The following is a 13,561-nucleotide window of genomic DNA, read 5'->3' on the forward strand; positions in this document are numbered from 1 at the left end:
GTAATGCAAAAAATCGTTTATCATTTTGGGACTTGTGCAGCTGTTCACAAACTGCTTAAGCTATGTTCTTTATCTTTATCTTGTCAAAACTTCTTAATGGAAACAAGGCTAGGAGTTTAATTTCCTGCTGTTCACTAGTACATCACCTCACCCCCTTTTTTGTTTTATGTATGTAATTTTTGTTCTTTCTCCTCTACAATATTTGATATATAATAGATGTGTGTGTATAAATAACACATCTGCAGGATAAATCACTGCAATAAAAACACTTTATTTTTTGGCATAGTAAAAATAACATTGATATTATAGATTTTATGGTGGATAAGAGTTCTTCCTAGATTGGTGAGGGTATTAATAATGAAATTGTCGAAGTGTAATAAATAACTATGTAGAATTCTGATAGTTGAGTGTAAAGATTAGTAGATTTACTGACAGAGGGCATTTCTGAGAATTTGGGATTTGAAATCCTATGGTCTCTCTAGTGTGAATTCATGGAGTACTTGTTCATGAGTAAGATTAAAGGTTATCTGATATCTTTTCTGATCTATAGCTAACACTTATCACAGGAGATATATAATTGAGTACCTACTGTGTTCAGGGTGTTACTAGTACTTATAGTAGGGTTTTTCTTTCTTGTTTAGAACATATCTTCACTTAAGTGATGGTTTAATGTTTTAAAACTACTAAGAATAGGGTGCCTGGGTGGCTCAGTCATTAAGCATCTGCCTTCGGCTGGGGTCATGATCCCAGGGTCCTGGGACCCAGCAAAGCATCAGGCTTCCTGCTGAAGCAGGAAGCCTGCTTCTTCCTCTCCCACTCCCCCACTTGTGTTACCATTCTCCCTGTCTCTCTCTCTCTGTCAATTAAATAAATAAATAAAATCTTAAAAACCCTACTAAGAATATGTAGTATGTTTATGCAATAATCTGTGTTTCTCAATATGACAATTCTTTTATTATTTTTTATTTTTTTTGATGATTTAAAAAAACAATGGTTATTATAGAAAATGTTCCAACTACAGACAAAAAGAATCAGGAAAAAAAAATACTCAAAATCCAATCATCCAGTCTACCATTGGCAGCATTCCCAAGTATGGAGTACTCTTGGATTCTTCTCCAGTGTCCCTGAAATCTTGTCTGTGTCTTTTGATGTGGTGACTGCTTTCATTTACTCAAGCAAAGGCTCATCTTAGACAATGAGAGTTATTTCTTACAGCTTTGTTTATGTGCTTTTGTTTTATAAAAGTCAGGCAACTTCTCTAGTTTTCTGATACTTCAGTTTTTTGTAAGCCCATTCAGAGGTCTGGCCTGTATTATTAGTTTGGGATTTGTAGAAATTCAGTGTTTTTTATTGGTCCACAAGGTAGAACTATTTCTTCAATAATTAAAATGGTTTTAAGTTTATTAGATTGGAAGTTAGTCTGTTTAAGAGAATACTAAAATTATTGTGTTCTCTTAGTCACTATACACAATTAAAAAAAGGAAAAAATAAAGGAAAAAAAAGAATAATAAAATTAGAAAAGCTTGAGAAATGCTTAGGTTTTTTTTAACCTAATTTATATTAGAATAATAGAATTTCAGAGTTGGGAAAAAATTTATAAGCGTTAAGTGCTTTAAAGCTTTTTGAACCAGCTGTATTTAGGATTATTTATTTTTATATAGCAGTTTTGTAGGCAAATTTAGTGCTGAGCTGGTCTGATATGGTTGATAGGGTAATCTTCCTGATATGGGGGCAAATTGAGGAATTGTTATTATTAAAAATTACATACCCTAGTTTAAATTAAGCAAGATATGTGGGAAAATAATTAGATTTTATTTAAATGCAATTTGGTTGACTGGTTTCATATTATTTGGAGCCATTTGAAATAGAGAAATCTATTGTAGCAATTTTAGTGTAGACATTTCCCCTCACTCATCTTAAATGCTCTTGTTCTCTTCCTTAGGGTATGGTCTACCAGATGATATTGTGATAGAAAAGAGGGGCAAAGGAGATACTTTTGTGGATTGTACAGGTGTAGATATTAAAATCTCAGGCATAAAATTTATTCAGCATGATGCTGTAGAAGGAATCTTGAGTAAGTATCTGAATATTTACTGTATTATTTTGTTCCAGGTTTTAAAAGAAAACTTTACTTTTCCTAGAAGATGCAGTTTAACAAACCACTTTTGAGTATGTGAAAGGCTGATTAATTATTTATGTATATAACATGATGACTTAGGAAGTTACTCTAAAGTAAAAAATAGTTCAGCCTATTCTTAAAAATTTGTTAGTTTAATATTGATTTCCTTGTGATCTTTTTTTCCCCCCCTTTTAAACATTCCAATATTGTGGTCTGTGTTCTTTGTATTCGATTTAGCCCTAGACTCAGTGCAGGTCTATTCACATTGCACTGGTACTTGTTTTCTAGAATCTTAAATTGGGTCTCCTTTTCTTTTCCCTTCCAAGATACTCATGAAAGTTACTTTCTGATACTTTTTTTGGTAATGAAAAGTGCTTTTTAACTTGATTTTGCATTTCTGAGATCAATTCAATCATTTTTAAGAATGTTGCTTTTAAATTTTAGTCATTATGTTATAAAATATGAGTTCGTAATTCTAGTATCAAAGTTTAAATGGTAGCTAGAGAAATATTTAGACCACCTAATGTCTCCTCTCGACCAATTCTAATATTGGAAAACACACATTACTTAAAGCATTTGATTGCATGTTTTCATCCTAGTCATTCACCGTGGTAAGACCACATTGGAAAATTGTGTGCTGCAGTGTGAAACTACAGGAGTCACAGTGCGAACATCAGCAGAATTTTTAATGAAGAACTCGGATTTATATGGTGCCAAGGTAGGATAATCTCTTATCCTTTGGGGAAATAGTTTAGGTTTAAGTTCTAAATATGTAAACAAAATGTGGGACCAAGATGTAAATGCATACTCCTGTTCTCTTTCTTCAAAGAGGTTCAGACAATTTTAGGTATTAGTCAGCCAGATTCAGTTGTATAAGGAAGAAAAATAAGAAATCTCAGTTGCTCTGTGCTAACTCTGAGAATTTTAGACCCTTCACATTTGTTAACATTATAAATGATTTTATAGCAATTGAAGTTTAGTTGCTTTTGCTTTTTAATTAGACTTTTTATTTTGAGAGAATTGCTGAGATAAAATGTTGTAAGAAGTAATACAGAGAAATCCTGCATTGTATTCTGTTACTACTATCGCTTCTTGGCCTTTTGACTATGATCAGGTATATACTGTTACTAGTTGTAACATCTTGCAAAACTGTAGTACAATAGCACAACAGGATAACGTCCATTCAGTCAAGTGGAGTATTCCCATCACTCTAAGGATCCTGCATATTACCTTTTGGGACTGGCATCCACTTGCTTCTCCTTCAGACTTCTTTAATCATTCTCTTCTCCATTTCTATTATTTCACCATTTCAAGAATGTTATGTAACTGTAAATCATCATGACCTTCTGGGATTGGCTTTTTTCACTCAGTATAATTCTCTGGAACTTGATCCAAGTTGTAGGTACCAAGTGTTTGTTCTTTTTTTATTGCTGAGTAGTATTCCAGCATATGGTTCTTGCAGTTTATTTAACTATTCACCTGTTGAAGGGTATCTGGGTTGTTTCCAGGTTTTGGCTATTGTAAATAAAGCTGCAGTAAACATTCGCACACAGGTTACTATGTGAACACCTTATTTTTCCGGAGTAAATGCCCAGGAGTGCAGTTGTAGGACACATGGTAGCTGGATGTTTACTTTTTTTTTTTTTAAAGATTTTATTTATTTATTTGACAGAAAGATCACAAGCAGGCTGAGAGAGAGAGAGAAGGAAACAGGCTCCCCGCTGAGCAGAGAGCCTGATGCGGGACTCGATCCCAGGACCCTGAGATCATGACCCGAGCCGAAGGCAGAGGCTTATAACCCAGTGAGCCACCCAGGCGCCCTACTTTTTTTTCTTTTTAAAGACATGGCCAGACTTTTCCCGAGTAGTTATATCATTTTACATTCCCATCAGTGATGTTTGAGTGATACAGTTTCTCCATATCCTCACCAGCATTTGGTATTTTTACTGTTTTAATTTCAGCTATTCTGATAGGTGTATGGTTTTTTAAATTTAATTTTATTTATTTTTTAAAGATTTAATTTAGTTGACAGAGAGAATGAATGAGCACAAGTGGGCAGAGCAGCAGGCAGAGGGAGAAGGAGAAGCAGGCTCTCTGCTAAGCAGGGAGCCCAATGTGGGGCTCGATCCCAGCACCTTGGGATTGTGACCTGAGCTGAAGGCAGCTGCTTATAGGTGTATGGTTTTAATTTGCATTTACCTAGTGGTTAGTGATGTGAAACATTTTTTCATATGGTTCATCCTTCTCTTCAGTGAAATGCCCACTTTCTAACTGGATTATTTGTTCTTTTTAACTGTGGAGTTTGAGAGTTCTTTTTTTTAAAAAAGATTTTATTTATTTATTTGACAGACAGAAATCATAAGTAGGCAAAGAGGCAGGCAGAGAGGGGAGGGGGAAGCAGGCTCCCCGATGAGCGGAGAGGCCAACGCGGGGTTTGATCCCCGGACCCTGGAATCACGACCTGAGCCAAAGGCAGAGGCTTTAACCCACTGAGCCACCCAGGTGCCCCGAGAGTTCTTTTTATATTAGATACTAGTACTCTGGTGGGTATTGGGATTGCAGTTTTTTTTTGTTTTTTTTTTTTGAGAGAGAGAGAGAACATGCACACACATCTGTGAATAGGCAGGGTGGGAGGGGCATAGGGAGAGGGAGAGAGAGAATCTCAAGTCCAGCCATGGCACCATGTCCAGCTCAGAACCCTACTTGGGGCTTGATGCCATGACTCTCAGATCATGACCTAAGCCAAAATCAAGGGTTGAATGCTCATCCAACTAAGCCACCCAGGTAGGTACCCTTGCAGATTTTTATGCTAGTCTATAGCTTGTCTTTTCATTTTCTTCACATGGGCTTTTATAGAGCAAAGTTTTAAATTTTGATGAAGTATAAGATATCAGTTTTTCCCTTTATGGGTAGTGCTTTTGGTGTTAAGTGTAAGAACTCTTTGTCCAGCCTTAGATCTCAAAGATTTTCTCATTTTTTTTCCTAAAAATTTTATAGTTTACATTTTACACTTAAGATCATGATCCATTTTTGAGTAAATTTTGGTATAAATGTGAGTTTTAGGTTAAGGTTTATATATTTGCCCATAGATGTCCAATTGTAACCACATCATTTCTTGAAAAGGTTGTCCTTCCTCCAATAAATTGGTTTGCATCTTTGTCAAAAATCATCTGGGAAATTTGTGTGGGCCCATTTTTGTGTTCTCTGTTCTGTTCTGCTGATCTGTGTAGTTGTCCTTCCACCAATACCTGCTATTGTAAAGTCTTAAAATCTGATTGAGTGATTCCTCCCACTTTATTTGTCTTTTCCAAAATTGTTTCAGGTATTCTAGTTTCTTTGGATTTCAATGAAAGTTGTAGAAAAAAAATTTTTTTTAAAAAGATTTTGTTTATTTATTTGACAGACAGAGGTCACAAGTAGGTAGAGAGGCTGACAGAGAGAGAGGAGGAAGCAGGCTCCCCGCTGAGCAGAGAGTCCAATGCAGGGCTCAATCCCAGGACCCTGGAATCATGACCCGAGCCGAAGGCAGAAGCTTTAACCCACTGAGCCACCCAGGCACCCTGAAAGTTTTAGAAAAATATTGTCTCTATCTAAAAAAAAAAATCTAGCTGAGATTGTGATATGAATTCTAGTAAACCTCTATATCAATTTGGGTTGGATGGACATCTTTTTTTATGTTAAAATTTCCAATCTTGTGGACACTCTATGTCTCTCCCATTTATTTACATCTTTGGTTTCTTTCACCAGCATTTCCATAATTTTCAGTATACAAGTCTTGTATGTGTTTTGTTAGATTTATATGTAAATAGTTCATTTTTTTAGGTGATTGTGAGTCATCTCATGTTTTTAATTTCAATTCCATGTGTTCATTTCTATATAGAAATATAATTGACTTATCTTATATCCTGTGACCTTCCTGACTTTTCTTAGTTCTAGGTTTGTTTTTGTAGATTCCTTGGGATTTTCTACGTAGACATCTGCAAATAGAGACAGTTTTATTTCTTCCTTTCTGATATGTATGGTTTTGTTTCCTTTTTTTGCTTTATGGCACTGACTAGAACTTCTAGCACTATGTTGAATAAGAGTGGTCAGGGTGGTGACGCCTGGGTGGCTCAGTTGGTTGGGCGGCTGCCTTCGGCTCAGGTCATGATCCCAGCGTCCTGGGATCGAGTCCCGCATCGGGCTCCTTGCTCAGCGGGGAGCCTGCTTCTCCCTCTGCCTCTGCCTGCCACTCTGTCTGCCTGTGCTCACTCTCTCTGACAAATAAATAAATAAATAAAATCTTAAAAAAAAAAAAAAAGAGTGGTCAGGGTGGATATCCTTACCTTGTTCTTGATATTAGGTAGAATGTATTCAGTATTACACCAGTAAGTACAAGGGTAACAGTAGGCTTTTTGTAGATATTATTATTTTTTTTTTTTTAAGATTTTATTCATTAGAGAGAGAGAGAGACAGACAGAGAGAACACAAGCAATGGGAGAGGCAGAAGGAGAGGGAGAAGCAGACTCCTTGCTGAGCTGGGAGCCAGACATGGGGCTTGATCACAGAACCCTGAGATACTGACCCAAGCCAAAGGCAGACGCTTAACTGACCGAGCCACCCAGGTGCTCTGTAGATATTCTTTATCAAGTTGAAGTTCTCTGTTTCTGTTTTGTAAGAATTTATATAATGAATGTATATTGACATTTGTCAGATGTTTTTTCTGCATCATTTCATATGATTACATGATATTTCTTTTTGGATGAAAGAAAATGGTGGATTACATTGATTTTTCAAATTTTGAGCCAGTTTTGCATCCCTAGGATAAACACAACTTAGTCATAGCAATACATATATTGCTGTATTATATTTGCTAATATTTTGTGAGGAGTTTTTACATCTGTATTCATGAGGGATACTGAAGTTTTCTTTATTTACACTGTCTTCGTCAAGCTTTGGTATCAGGATATTAGCTTCATAAAACAAATTTGGCACTAGCTTGCATTAATTCTTTAAATGTTGGTAGGTTTTTCCAGTGAAACCATCTGGACCTGAAGATTTCTTTATTGAAGTTTTAAAATTATGAATTCAGTTTCCTTAGTAGTTATAGGGCTGTTAAAATGACCTATTTTGTATGAGGCAAATTAACAGATATGTTCATAGGTTACAGAGCCCCTGTGAGTGGGCATCAGGTCAGTGGGTGAAGGGCCTTCCTGTGTGGTGGCAGTGGCGGCAGTGGCTGCTGGTGTAACAGGTGTTATATGTACCACCTCCCACCCAGCCCATTAGGCCTCACACCAGCCTGGGGAGGCAGGTGACAGCTCTTCTGTTAAGTTGTCAAATTAACATATTTCGAGTTATTTGTAGTATTCCTTTAATCTTTTGATTTCTGCAGGGTCAGTGCTGCTATCTCAATTCATTCTTGACATTGGTAGTTTGTTATGGTCCCACAGGTCCCTAAGGCTCTATTCACTTTTCCTTTTCAGTGCATTTTCTCTCTGTTGTTCAGATTGGGTAATTTCTGTTGTTCTATTTTCCCAGTTCACTGATTCTTTGCTCTGTCTTTTCCTTTCTGCCAGTGAACCCATCCATGGAGCTTTTAATTTCAGTTATTTTTGAGTTCTGAAATTTCCATTTGGTCCTTTATATCTTCTGTTTCTTCGCTGAGACTTTCTGTTTCTGTATGTGCCTTTCATTTTTCATTTGTTTTAAATATGTTCATAATTGCTCATTAAGCATTTTTTAGCATGGCTGCTTTAAAATCATTGTCAGCTGATTCTAACATCTCTGGACATCTTGGTTTTGGCATCTGTTGACCACCTTTTTCAGTTTGACATCTTCCTAACTCTTGGTATGGCAAGTGATTCTCAGTTGAAACCTGGACATCTTGTACTGTATTATGAGAACCTGGTCTTCTGTGTTAGCTTTGGACACTACAGGAAGGGGTGGAGTGGAGGTTAGTGCCTTGTGACTGCCAGGTGGAGGAATGTGTAAGTCCAGGTTCTCCATTTAGCCTCCACTGATGCCCAGTTTGAATGCGGGAGCTGATACTGCTGGGAGAGGGTGGAAATTCTGGTTTCTCACATGGTGTCTGCTGACACTGTGCCCCACAGCACTAGCCTTGTTATCACTGGGCAATGGTGGAAGTCCAGACTTTCTACATGGCCTGCTCTGATATCACTCTAGTGGGGAGGGGGCGTGGCACTTTGTTACTGTTGGATGGGAGTGTGTAGTCTCCACTGATGCTGGTAGGGCCTTGTTACTGGCTGGTGGGATGCAAATCCTGGCTTCTTGCTTGGCCTTCTCTGACACCACACCTTTGGGAGAGTTGGGGTGCCACCAGGCACCAGCCTTGAGAAGGTGGAAGTCTATTCTCTCCTCTTGGCATTTGCCAGCATGCATGGGGTTGGGCCACTGTTTTTATCTTTGCTGTTTGGCTGGCGTAGAGCTATAACTGTGAAAATTTTCTGTCTGTCTAGGCTGCCTGGTCCTTTGGGTGGAGAGAGCAAGCTTTTCAGGGGGCTTTTCTAGTCTGTGTCTGGTGTTAATGGATTGCCAACTTCTTCATCCTCAAGTTTTGGGAAGAAAGCCCAATTAGCAGATCTTTTACCTAATAGAGAATTAGACTCGTGTGAAGTGGGCCATGTGGGCATATATGTTCTTGTATCTCCAAAGGGGGAATTAATAATAAATGTTTTCTCATGGCATATATTACTCTTAGAAAAACAACTCAATATACATGCAATAGATGCGTTATAAATGGTTAAAGCAACTCTTCTGATATTGTGTATGAAATTATTCCAAAAAATTATTTCTTAAATAACTATAGAAGAGGTTTGAATAAATGATTTTTACTTCCCAAAGTGCTTAGTATAACTTCAGGAAATAAATTCTTCCTGTTACTATTACTTCTTAATTGGTACCATGTGGTCCCAAGGGACAGTGTGAAAGAGCTGGGCCATGCATGGATCTTTCTGGTTACTTCGTATAAATGAGACTCTTGAATTGGCTGCTGATTTTAATGTGTGTAATAGTGGAGTCCATTAATTGTTTAGCTCATAGAAGTGATTTTTAAGTTACATTGGGATATTTTAAAACTGATGTGTTTTTAAAAATATCGGTTCTTTTTTCTATCCTTATATTACAATATTTTACTAGACTCATGCTGTTCTCCAACTAATTGACTATCTCAGAGAGGATGTTCATGTTAAATAAGTACAAAATTGTTAAATAATTTGTTCTTTTTCTTTGGCAGAATCAGAAAACTGACTTGTCCAGAATGAAAGGGAGTGGGACAGTATCCAGGTGTTGATAATCTTAGCCAGTGTTTTGTGTGTGTTTCTGTGTATGGTTTTTGAAAGTGATAAATGATAGACAACTTACTGGAAATGGAACAAATGGAAATGTTGATTAGAAATATCTAATAAGCTTTCTGTAAAACACTTTATATTTACACCATGTTAAGTTTTAAGAAGTGATTGTCATAAACCTTTTCTTGTAGTCCTGCCTTTAAAAAACTGATTGTGATACCTTAAAATGTAACTTGTAGGGTGCTGGTATAGAAATATATCCTGGAAGTAAGTGCACCTTGAATGACAATGAAATCCATCACTGCAAGGAAGGGATACTCATTAAGGTGAGTGTACCTGCTAAAACACCCTCTTTCTAAAGAGTTGGAATGGTTTCATTTAAGAAATATTGTGTTTCATTAAATTCCCATGTTGAGTTCTACTGTTTTCTGTTTTTGAAAAGCACAAACAGTATATATATCTTAATAATTATCTTGATGTTGATAGTTGGTGATTGAGGGTCTTTTGTGAGAATACTTTGATGTCTATAGATCTGCAGAAATGATAGAGGAATGCTGGGTCACTCAGACCTCACAGACTGTGCTACCACTTATTAATAAGTGTAGCTTTCGCTTTTATTTTTAGAATAGCCCGAAAAAAGTGAGAAGATTTTGAAAATCAGGGTGTGTTGAATATGACAGTTCCTTAAAACATTTGTTTCCAATATCACAGGACTTCTTAGATGAGCATTATGACATTCCCAAAATATCCATGGTGAATAATGTCATACATAATAATGAAGGTTATGGTGTTGTCTTGGTGAAACCTACAATCTTCTCTGACCTGCAGGAAAATGTCCAAGATGAAACTGAAGGTATGCTATACTTAGTGATTTTTTAAAATAAAAACCAGATCTAGTTTATTTTATTTCAGCACTAAACTTTGATTTCGGATCTTAGTCTTCTTCTCCTCCTTAACAAAGATAACTTGCATATGCTTGGACATGGAGATAGAGAAGCTTAGGGGAACTGTTACATTATAGACTCTCAGGGTGAAGAAACTTTCAAGGTCAACTTGTTCACCTGTTCATTCAAAACCTTAGTATGTGGTTTCTTTGGTTGCCCAGTTCCCTTCTTATCATGCTTGGCTTTCTGTACATTTCTAGAATAAAGCTGGGCACATGACAGCAGCAGTAGCTCTCACTGGCATTTGTTAAGGATGGAGGCAGAGAAGTGCGTGTGCCAGCTTGAAGCCTGCATTTCCTGGAGGGGATCATGGAGTTTATCTCTATTTTTTTATTGGCAGAAATAATGCCTCCCTGTCAACTGTTTTTCTTGGCAACAAAGCTGAGCTAATTCAGTAGGAAATTCATGACTTTCAGGCCATGACCCAGATTACTATGAAATCTCAGTCAGAGGGATTAAGCACTGGCATGAGGGGAGGAAAGTAGTCCTTGTCAGCCTTTAGGACCCACTCCAGTTCTCTGCGAGTTCTTTTTCTTCCCACAGTTCTGCGGGTCAGAAGTCCAGGTGGGCTTGGGTGCATTATGTACTTAGGGTCTCACAAGGGTGAAATTGAGGTGAATGGGCTTTTATCTGAGAGCTCTAGGGGGAAGATCTGCTTCTGAGCTCATTCATATTGTTGGCAGAATCCATTTCCTCGAGGTTGTAGGAGTGAGGTCTCCATTTTTTTCTACTGGCCAGGGATTGTTCTCAGCTTCTAAAGAGGCCGCTCTCAGGTGCTTGCCCCATAACCTCTCTGTCTCAGCAAACTTTCTTAAGAGACCCTCCCTCAAGGCAAATTTTGCTCATGCTTCAAATCTCTCTCAGGTTTTGAATTTCTTTATGCTTTCCTCTTCTTCATCTAGTCAGAGAAAACCCTGCTTTTAAAGAGTCCATATGGGGGCGCCTGGTTGGCTCAGTGGGCTAAAGCCTCTGCCTTCAGCTCGGGTCATGATCCCAGGGTCCTTGAGATTGAGCCCCGCATCGGACTCTCTGCTCAGCAGGGAGCTGCTTCCTCCTCTCTCTCTCTCTCTGCTTACCTTTCTGCCTACTTGTGATCTCTATCTTTCAAATAAATAAATAAAATCTTAAAAAAAAAATAAAGAGTCCATATGATTAGGTTAGGGACACCTGAATTACTGTCTTAAAATCAGCTGATTAGTAACCTTAATTACATTTCCAAAACCATTTTGCCATTTAACAATCATGAGAGTAACACCGGGGTTTGGGCATCAGGACCATCTAGAATTCTGCTCCTCAATAAATGCTGATGATGCTGGCATTAGCTGCTAGAGTGGGAGTTCCTTTAGGAAGAGTGGCACTGTCTTATTAGTCTTTGCATTTGGCTCCTAACACCATGCTTTGTGGGTGGTAAATACCCAGACAAGGTCTGTTGAGTGAATGAGAGTCTAGGATATAAAGAGAAAATAATTCAAAATTCGTAGTCCTGTATGAGGGTCAGAAAGCCTTGGTACAAAGGGTAAGACAGCTGTTCATTGAGATACTTATGGCAAAGAGCTTGTAGAATCCAGTTGGATGACAGCAGGAATCCTTGGCAGAAAAAACTTGAAAGCTCTGATAGAATGTAGAAATATATATATATATTTCGTTGGGTTATTTTGTACATTTAACTTTATTTGTTATAATCTGTTTGTTTCTCCAGAAGATAGAGCACTTAAAATTCCGACAAGTGAGGAGGCAGGCACAGCGGAAAGGGTGGATCTAGAAGAGCTGATTCAGTGTGCAACTGGCAAAATGGAGCTTTATGCAAGGTCCAGCCTTTCTGAGCAAGTCGAAGGCAACTGTGAAATTGTAAATGAACTAGTTGCTGCCTCCACACAGAAGGGTCAGATGAAGAAGAAAAGGTTGAGTGAACTGGGGATCACGCAAGCTGATGACAACTTAATGTCACAGGAGATGTTTGTTTCAATTGTGGGGAACCAGTTCAAGTGGAATGGGAAAGGGAGTTTTGGCACATTTCTTTTCTGACCACCATGATGTAAATAGATAGCAAAATACTGGATTTTGTACATGCTGCCCCGAAAATCACTGCTGCTATCGTAGTTCGCTTCGTGTCTATATTTTATATTTGATAAATTTGATTGGGTTTGAGTGAAACGTACATCTATTTCTATCTGCAGGTGTTGCACATGAAACATTCCCTCTGTATAAGGAGGGTCATGAAAACATATAATATAGAAGATACTGAAAGATTTATTATCTAGAAAGTCTTGCTTTCAAACATATCATTCTGTCATATTATTAAGCCTATCAGTAACTTTCTAGTGTAAATACACTTTAACCTAGCACTTCAAAGATGAGGAAGAAAGTCAGGGGATGCAAGATGAGTGCCCAGAAATGCAGTAAGTGTCAAATGTGCAGTGTTCTCACACTTGTCTTTTTCTCCAAATTATAGCAAGTCTGATTTCCATGCTGCATTTGCATAATACTTGTCTTAAAATAAAAGCTTTTATGATTGGGATGTTATCTGCATAATCAGACTTCTTATTGAGAATCTGAGTGGGATGCATTTTGATGTTGAACTGTGTAATCATCAAAACAGTAATAGATAGCATGGCAGGTTTGAAACATATGAGATGTGTTATTCAGAGCCCATGCGTATGTAGAGCTTTTTCACTGTTGCTGAATATGAATGATTAAAAAGAAGGTGTTTTTCTTTCACCATAACAGTATTCTGATCAAATTTCAAATGTCTTACACATAGTGATTACTTTTACAATCTATATCAGCTCTGTGTTCTTGAATTCTGTGTTCTTGAATTTTGTATTATAAAACACAGCTTTTGAAAAATATTTATATTTTTTAAAAAGTATATGGGACATTAATATGATTACTTATTAAAATTAAAATGATGAAATAATAAATTGAATGTTGTTATATTTTTCCAGATGCCTTTTGGTCCATAGTGCTATGTAGCATATGTCGTCCTTTGGAATGCACACAAAATTTTTTTATCTTTTTAGTGTTTCAGAAGGAGTATTAAATATTTTCTTCAGTGTAGTTATTTCTTATATTTATATACATTATTTTTTATTTTTCAGGTGCTACTAAATGTGGAAGAATTTATGTTGGGTATTTTGTTTGATCATTGAAAGGCATTTTTCTTTTACTCTTTTTAAATCCTGTTGCAGAGGTAATGCTAATTATTTCTG

General features: G+C 37.2%; 1 protein-coding gene across 1 annotated transcript in view; it reads left to right on the plus strand.

The window, feature by feature from the left end:
* SHCBP1 (SHC binding and spindle associated 1) overlaps positions 1–13,263 on the plus strand; it is a 29,234-nt gene extending 15,971 nt beyond the window's left edge. Inside the window, exons 9-13 of the mRNA XM_080829407.1 lie at positions 1,943–2,074; positions 2,719–2,837; positions 9,648–9,734; positions 10,120–10,261; positions 12,052–13,263. Coding sequence (XP_080685533.1) covers positions 1,943–2,074; positions 2,719–2,837; positions 9,648–9,734; positions 10,120–10,261; positions 12,052–12,377 — 806 coding nt within the window. The 3' untranslated portion in view covers positions 12,378–13,263. The remainder of the gene's footprint in view (positions 1–1,942; positions 2,075–2,718; positions 2,838–9,647; positions 9,735–10,119; positions 10,262–12,051) is intronic.
* Positions 13,264–13,561: the final 298 nt, after the last annotated feature.

Source organism: Martes martes, assembly GCF_963455335.1.
Source record: "Martes martes genome assembly, chromosome: 17".
Classification (NCBI taxonomy): domain Eukaryota; kingdom Metazoa; phylum Chordata; class Mammalia; order Carnivora; family Mustelidae; genus Martes; species Martes martes.